This window comes from Bidens hawaiensis, unplaced genomic scaffold, assembly GCF_021521415.1.
Source record: "Bidens hawaiensis isolate Kalapana, Puna unplaced genomic scaffold, B.hawaiensis_p1.1 tig00031510_1, whole genome shotgun sequence".
Classification (NCBI taxonomy): Eukaryota; Viridiplantae; Streptophyta; class Magnoliopsida; order Asterales; family Asteraceae; genus Bidens; species Bidens hawaiensis.
The window spans coordinates 99,607-108,658 of NW_027495326.1; the positions used below are offsets into that span (position 1 = coordinate 99,607).

General features: G+C 35.9%; 1 protein-coding gene across 1 annotated transcript; it reads right to left on the bottom strand.

Annotated features, from left to right (window-relative positions):
• Positions 1-8,124: 8,124 nt before the first annotated feature.
• Positions 8,125-8,896, bottom strand: LOC143582263 (histone H2A.6). The gene is made up of 2 exons (XM_077064870.1): positions 8,659-8,896; positions 8,125-8,341 (listed from the first exon to the last, which is right to left on the bottom strand). The coding sequence occupies exons 1-2, from the start codon at positions 8,845-8,847 to the stop codon at positions 8,132-8,134; spliced, it is 399 nt and encodes a 132-aa protein (XP_076920985.1). The 5' UTR covers positions 8,848-8,896; the 3' UTR covers positions 8,125-8,131.
• Between the last annotated feature and the right edge of the window lie 156 nt (positions 8,897-9,052).

A 9,052-nucleotide genomic window follows, 5' to 3' on the forward strand; every position in this document is an offset into this window, starting at 1 on the left:
TTAAATAATAAAAGAAAAAGAATACGTTTCTTAGAGAAGAAGAAACGTCGGGTTTTTATAATAAACTAAAGGTTTATAAACATTACTTTTTAACTAAAGGTTTTAAAAGTAAAAGAGTATTGAACTAAAGGTTCATCGAGATAAATAAGACTAAAGGTCTTAAGCCGGATTGTATATCCGACTAATAAAAGTTATACTCGTACTATATGTGCGAGATAGCAAGAGAAAGACTCACGGACGGTGTTGGAAGCCGATCCCACTTGAAAAGGTGAATACGCCCCACTTTTACAAACTTGTTTTCAAACAAATACACGTGTTATGTGTAAAACTTTACATGAGACTAAGTGTCTCTAAAAACATTATGATTAAGAGTAAAAGCCTAACCCTCATGCTGTAGTATACGTTTGTCTGGATCCTTACATATGTGGTTAAATGCGGTGGGCATATCGCACCACGCCTGGTCACGACCTCCAGCCACGATGGGCCGAACCAAAGTATGTTCGAGTGAGAATGACCTTGTGTATATTTATGGTACCTAAGTACGTCGAAACGCTGCGGTGTTTTGCTGGGGTGACCTAGTGTAGAGACTCGAGTTTATAATGTTATTTTAACTTTGTTATTCCTAAGCCAAGATGGGCCGAGGCTTGCGTAACCGTCGAGGGGTAACAAAGTAAAAGAAAATATTTTTGCGTCAGCATATTCAACAGCAATCATTACTGACGTATTTTTATAACATTTTGCAGGTAACCAAGAATAGAGCTTGAAGGACGAAGGGCCCAAGAATCCGATGGCTCGGATAGTTTTGTTTGAATATTAAAATATGATGATTTTGTTAAACAAGTAAACTTACATGGAACTTTCGTTCCATAATTTGTAATGTAAATATTTTAACTTTAAATCCACATGTTTTATAAAGACTTCCGCTAATAACCCGTAACTCTGATTTATTTACAAATGTGGTACCAACTGTCGAGTCTCACTCCTAGGCCTAAGATGGGGATGTGACAATGAACCTGATAATCCACATTGTCAAGTTCCCAACGATGCGAACTCACCAAAAAGTCCGAATACTTGCCTGCCGACCCTTGCCATAACCAACAATCCGGATTTAAAGACACAACACCTGACGAGATAAGATTAACACAAGTGAGCAGAATTGGGCCTTCTTCTCCATCTCCATTCCCAAGTTAAATCGTTATCACTTCTCGTTGCTAACAATCAATAACTAGCACATCATTTTGCTTTTCTAAGGCAAAAAGAGAAGGAAAAAGATTTTTTAAAGGAAGTTATTCTGCCCAACAATCAATCCAAAAAAGTGTTTTGTCTCCTTTTCCAATATGAGGTTTTAATCTCACCAAAATATTGCTCTTTTCATTGTCTTCATCTCTATTTACTCCATCAATTTGTTTCCAAACACCACTTAAAAATTTGTTTCCAAACACTACTAAAGAATTCTTAACCGGAATCGATTCCCGTTTAATTGTCTCTTTATGCATTGTAGAAATAACCTTGACCCAAAAAGATTTATTGCCAATTTTATAACGAGTTAACCATTTTGCAAGCAAAGCCATATTCATAGCTTGTAGACTACCAACCCCCAAGCCTCCTCTTTTCCCGTCAAATATGATTCTACTCCAAGCTACCCAACTAATTTTCTCTCATTCTCCGACCCTTCGAATAAGAAGCGTTTCTTTTACTTTCGAGTTGTTTAAGTTGAATATCTATATAAACTAATTAGATTATATCTCTATGAGTATTGTTGTTTGAGTCGTGTTGCATTCACTAACAATTTTTTATGACTTTTGCCTAATTTGATCAAAATTGGAAATATCACCAATGAAATGTGTTTTGGACTCAAATAATGAGGTTTAGAACGATTTTTTTTTGTAAAAGATATTTAAAAAATCACACAAAAAATATGTAATTTTTATTATTATTTTAATTGTTGACTGCAAATACCTACATAAAGAGCATAAAAATGTTACATAAGTTAATGTATTGTTGTTTGGTCACTACTAAACACATTTACTCAAACTCCATACATAAACTATCAATAAAGCAACAATTTCTATTTTAACAACCTTTAGAAATGTCACTACAACCCTATAATATACGATGTCTAACAGCTAACCGTCTAGACTTTATACTATACACTTGTCAATAGGGGGGAAGAGGTGATTCTATTTTCATCACCTATCACATCCAATGGGATGGTGACACCTCACCCCAACCAAATTCATCACAAGTAATGGAATTTAGTGTGGGTGGTGGTATGGTGTGATGAGGTTTTATGTTTTTTTTTTGCAACTTAAAAAATAAAAATAATAATTTACTAGAACATATAACAAGTTAAAAATAAACGGTACAATAAAAGTTACAATAAACGCCTACTCCTCGTCTGAATCCGGAAATTCCAAACCTAAAGAACCTTTAAGTTCAACTATATCTCATCTCAACCGATGGTGAATATTGTCATCCCGCAAGTCTAATTGCACATCATCAGGAACGGGAACTTGAGTAGAAGGATCCGGTACTCAATCTGGAAAAATTGCGCGCCCATCTTCTTTTATCAACATATTGTGTAATATGATGCATGCATATACGTAGCTAGAGATAGTGGGTTTTTCATTGCACGAACCGGTCGACAGAGTATGCACCATCTACCCTTTAAGAAACCGAAAGCTCTCTCGACATCTCTTCATGCCGATTCTTGCAACTTCTTGAACGCTTTTTCATTGCCCTCGACAGGAAATGAAAAGGCTTTCACAAAAACAGACATATAACATCCCAAAAATTTTGATTCAAATATGACAAGCTTAAAAGTAAAGGGATTAAAAATAAAAATTTTGATTTATTAACCCATCGCGACACGCAACGGGCATAGCCAAGGAGACATCGCGATACGCAATAGGAACGTCACAGAAACCCAAAAAGGGCGGTGTCGCGATACGCTACGGCTCAAGACATTAAGCCATCGCGATACGCGATGACTAGGATAATAGGGAAGTGACACGTTTACGCCACGTGTCAACACGTGGCAGAGGGTGTCTTAGAAAATGACACGTGTCCGCCACGTGTTAACACGTGGCATAAGGTGCTTAAGAAAGTGACACGTGGCACTTTCTGAGTAACATGTGTCATCGTGATACGCGATGACCAATAGAAAGGTTCCATCGAGTATTGCGATGGGACCGGATTTCAACTATAAATAGGAGGGCATCAACTCATTCATTTACACACCAAAATCCCACTCTCTCTCTCTCTCTAGAAACTTTCTCTCTCTACCTCGATTTTCGTGCCACTAACCCGATAAATTATAATTTCATAATCCGTGCCATATACCGACGACACCTCGAGGTTCGTACTGACAATCCCGACGACCGGCGCACCTCGTTTTGCGTGCCGACCTCGTTACACGTGACGACCTCGTTTTGTGTGCCGACCTCGTAACACTTGACGACCTCGTTTTGTGTGCCGACCTCGTAATGCGTGACGACCTCGTAAACCGTGCCGACCCGACGTCCCGCCTCGAAGTACTTGCACGACCCGGCGACCCCCCGAACGTTGACTCGATTTGCGTGCCGAGGAGTTGTTGATCAAGATTCTCATTATACGTACAAGCGTCGAAGTGCTGCCCGAGAATCTAGAAAATTATAAGCTAAGCAAGATAGGGGTTATGTCCAAATAAAATATTATTATTTCGAAGGCTTAGACCCAAGTCATGGGTATAGCCTAGACCTTGATCAAATCAAAAGATAATAATAAAAATAAGATTTCTTTATAATTATAGAAATACAAAATTTTATATAAACAAATGTTATAACTAAAACATAACTTCTTTATGGTTAAGAAATATAAGTATTCATATATACATGGGGATATAGTTAAAATAATATTTATTTAAGAGTAAGAAAGATAAGTTTTACCTACAAGAGGTATAGTTAAAAAATAGTGTTTCTTTATGAATAAGAAACATAAGACTTAACATACAAAGCCTATATATAAATGACATTTTTTCTTGAAGAAGAAACATATCATAGACGTTTCTTCTTGAAGAAAAAACTTAGCACATGATTAGCAAATAAAGAAAAGAGATTTATGTCCAAAATGTTTTATTCAACAAACAAGCAATCAAGGTTTAAGCTATCAAAACCAGACTAAAGGTCTGTAGCCGTGTTAAGAGACGATCCGGGTATTTATATAAACCTATTTTATTATAGGTTAATCATTCAATCAATCATTCATTCATTCACAAATGTTTTCAAACGAGATCACCACATCATTCAGAACAGACAGTCACAGGTGAATACGTTAAACATTTTTCAGTCATGTTAAATGGGTTGTTTATCTTAAACAAAGACAGTCAAATAAAGATTTACCGGATTACGTGATCCCTAATAAAATACAAGATAGAAAATAAAAGCAACTCAGACCGAGTAAACATATGTCTGGATCCAAACATAATCAATCTAGTCTATCAGTCAACGCTACGTGGCCGCAGACTAGAGATCATAATAAAATTTCTCCAATGGGCGTCAGTTCCCGGAGAATCGTAATTGTGTGTGTATGGCAGTGGCACAATCCCAGAAATAATAGACGTTTCTGCTGAGATTGTTTCATGAAAACTATCTTGCCAGTCAAAGAAAGATTTTTAAAATGTTTTTAGAGTCAACGATTCACCAGCATATCGCTGACTTTATCCCCCCATGATTACAGGAAATAAAAGTTAGTACATGTGGCAAGGAATTAGAGCCATTCAAGGAGATAGACGCTCGCAAGATAGAGATGGCTCAGTTTAAAAATTATTTAAATATTGCAAAAAATATTTAAACAAGTTTTATAAATCAAACGAGGTTTACAAATCAAACCCTCGAATATTTATTATTCAAAAAGCTTTCTAATAAACCAAATATTATTATTGTTATAAAAAAAGATTTTACAAATAAACTAATGCTACAAAATATAAATTAATATTTTATTATAAACTAAAGACTTCCGCAAAACTCTAATATATTTTCAAAACAGGTACCAAATATTGGTCACACGCCTAGGCCCTAAGTCGGGGTGTGACAAGACCATTGCGGGTAGATACCATCGACAAGATAGTAACCACGTCTGTAATAACTCCCGTTGACAAAATACTGACAGAAATGCGCGGTACCATCTGTTACGCTCTGAAACAACGGTGATGTGTACAGAACAGTGATGTCGTTTTTTGAGCCGGGAACACCAAAATAATAATGCCAAATCCATAAATTATTTGACGCGACCGCTTCAAGTGAGATGGTCAGTTGTTTGATATCACCCCTAACATACGCCCCTCGAAGCTCTCGTAGACAATTCCTCCATTCGATATGTGTATAATCAATGCTACCGAGCATCCCTGGAAAATGTCATCTAGCCTCATGCGCGGCGTAAAGACGTGTAATGTCATTTCTTGTTGATTTTCGTAGAAACTCTTTGCCATACAATTTAATAATCACGTTATAAAAGAATTGTAGACATTCACGTGAAGTTCTCTCAGACATTTGTAAGTATTCATCGAATTGGTCGGGTGGGTTACCTGTCGCTAATTGACGAATAGCGGATGTGCACTTTTGAAGCGTCGTAAAAGTTCGTTTGCCCCTCGCGTCGTAAGATTCTTGAAACCATTATCCGCTTGCTTCGACGTCGGCTACAATCTTTAAAAATAAAGATTTTGGCAAACGAAAGCGTTCCCCAAAAGATCACGCCATTGTATTTCGGCTCCTCCACAAAATAGTCGTTCATTAGCACTTCGTGGGCTTGTATACGATCACGATCCACCATTTTTTTCTTTGGACGGCTCGGGCCTTCAAGTTCGTTATATAATGGGAACCAAACGACAATGTCATCGTCCGAAGACGAAGAGATATCGGTGTCTAAGGGAACCAAGTTGTTCGGAAATTCCCTATTTTTTTGTTTTGAATGAAGTGAAAGATTGAGAGTGTTTTGAGTTGGATTTGGTTTAGAGTTGGATTGAAATGGTTGTTTATTTATAATGTTTATTTTTTTTTATTTAACCCCCCCCCCCCCAACGGTCAAAACCCCCAACGGTACAATTTATTGGATTTCCACCGCGTGATGGCCATCACGCTAACACTCTCATCACGCATGTGAGAGGGTCGGCGACGGTGTTCCCCAAGCCATCACACGTGATGGTTGGGCATCTAGCTCCACCCCTAGTCCCCTAAGCCTTAACCACTGTAGTTACACCATCACACTCGATAAAAATTGGTTATATCGGTTTTGTGTGCAAATAAGATTGTTTTTATGATAGTTATTCTAAATAACAAAATAATTTATTTTTGAATAAAATACAAATCGACAATGTAAATTGTAATATAATCAAAAGTTTCTTATTATGATTAACAAAAATTATATAATTACATGTTATTAATTTTGGAGTGCACATGAAACTGGAAACAATGAATTGAAAACCTTAAAAGCTAAACCGAAACAAAAAATGACGATTTAATTTCATGTATTCATAAAAAGCGAACTTTCTGTTCAGTTTTGGATTTGCATCTAATAAAAACTGCAAATCCGAACCGAATTTATTAATTTACATTTTCTATTTTCAACATCAAGTAATATTTAAAATTTTAGCACAAATATATAATTATCGGCTACTGGGAATATCTCATAGAATAGTAACCAACTTTCAAAAGTGTTCCAATTAGGTCATTCATGCATATTTTTCTCAAATTGGGTCACTAAATCTTCAAATCGAGTCTCACTGATTTTTTTTTTGTCAAGAAAGAAATGGAGGATAAGATGTGGGGTCAGAATTTGCAATATATGTAGTTATATTTTTAAAAAATTTAAAAACGTTAATTATATTAAAATTCAAAAATAAAAAATAAAATTCGCGTCGCCACTCAACGTTAACATCAACAAAAAGATAAAAAGATTTCTTATGTGAAACAAAAAATTAAAACGTTAAAAAAACATGTTAAAACCTTTAATTTAATAAAATATGAAAGTTAAGTGATCTAATTGGAACACTTTTTAAAGTTGAGTGACCTAATTAGAACACTTTTGAAACTTGATTACTATTATATGAAATTGCCTCCTAATTAAAACATATTCAAGCCCAATTTCATTATTTTGGGTTACATTTTTTTCAGCTCAAAATTTTTTTTCTCAAATGATTTGAAATCACTGAACTTCATTAAAATATTTAATAGTAACAAACAATGGATGTTTGGGGTTTTGAGTAAGGTAAGAAAATTAATGCTACAATCTTGATTTAAAAAAAAAAGTGAATTTGAGTATAATGAATTAAATATACTTAAACTCTAATAGACTAATAGTATATGGTGAATTGGTGATTACAGCAGGTGATGATTATCTTGACAAATACTTACACTAACTCAGGTGTTTGATAGCCTCTTAACAGTTATTATAAGGATATCTCTCAACAATTCATAGCGCCTCATAAAGGTTAAGAGATAACCTTCAGTATAAATTGTTAAGAGGCTACTTCTTACCCGTTAAACAGTAGCCAAAAAGCCTTAGACGTATGTGAATTGTGGATTCCTGATAAACAAGTGTTACTAAACAAAACCTTGCATATATGTGATTATCGACAGCCTATAGGTGCTAAAGACACTTAAATAGATAAGCTTTAACCCATTTAACCCACTCCCAGCCTAATTTTATGACCCAAATTACCTTCTAGAATGGAACTTCCCGCCTTAATCAAAGTTGAATGGTTTCTGACAAGGTTAATGTTTTCAAAAAAAATATATAAATAGTAATGTTCCAATTAAAATTTTCAATTCAACAACTAGTTTAAAAACTAAATTTGGCACACCCATTAAACTATCAAATAAAGTAATTAACTAAACCAGAATTCAAAACAGATCTGAGAACGCTAGCAAGCTCCTACCAAAACTAAATAGCAAGACACACAAATACAACTGCAAGCAATAACATAAAGAATATCTAACAACCAACATCAAGAAATAAGCACGATTCCATTATCATAAAGCTTGAATTTGAAACATATACACACTAATCCAGCAACCAAATGTCTCATTAGCACCTCCTAAAAACACAAACTAAAACAAAAACCCATTAATTTCGAAACCCTAACCAGCCAAACCACTCAGTCCTCATCAGCAGATGGCTTCGAAGACCCGGCCTTCTTTGGAAGCAACAGGTTGTGGATATTCGGCATCACACCACCGTTAGCAATCGTCACATCACCAAGTAGCTTGCTCAATTCCTCATCATTCCTCACCGCCAACTGAATGTGTCTCGGTACAATCCTAGTCTTCTTGTTATCCCGTGCTGCGTTTCCCGCCAATTCAAGCACCTGCAATCACATAAATATCACTATTTCAATTTCAATTTCAACTTCATATTCGATTAAACTGAAAACAGATCCACAAAATTGATACAGAAGCCGAACCATGAAATTGGGTTTCCAGACAATTTCCCAACTTCAGTTTCAACAAAAACGAAACCATAAATTACACAAAAACTTCGAATTCGATTAAATTGAAACCCAAACGCTATCAATTTCACAAATCCCCAATTTAATTTGCTGTACGAAAACCTAATTTTTGAAAACTTCGAATACGATTGAATTAACAACAGATCGACCAAATTAAAATCGAAAATGAAACGTACCTCAGCCGCAAGGTATTCAAGGACGGCGGCGAGATAGACCGGAGCTCCGGCACCGACACGTTCGGCGTATTTACCGGCCTTAAGGAACCGAGCAATACGACCAACGGGAAATTGAAGGCCGGCTTTGCTGCTTCTGGATGTGGCCTTCTTAGCCGCTGAAGATCCTAGGGTTTTGCCTCTTCCTGCCATTGTTTACTCGTCGGAATATTATCGTTGGGATTCCGGTGAATGAAGGAGTATTTGCTTGCAATTGGAAGGTTATTAGAATTTTGTTATTTGATTAATGGGTCTTCGGTTGTGAATATATATATAGAGGGTTGGTTGTTGTTGTTTTGGCCAATAATATTGAAGCACGCGGATTGAAGTTTTTGACCGTCGATTGGATTAGATCTAG

Bases quoted from the DNA above. Each gene is read 5' to 3' on its own strand.
- LOC143582263 (XM_077064870.1), bottom strand. From the start codon at position 8,847: ATGGCAGGAAGAGGCAAAACCCTAGGATCTTCAGCGGCTAAGAAGGCC. The intron at 8,342-8,658 runs GTACGTTTCATT...ATGTGATTGCAG, and splicing joins TTGAATACCTTGCGGCTGAG to GTGCTTGAATTGGCGGGAAA.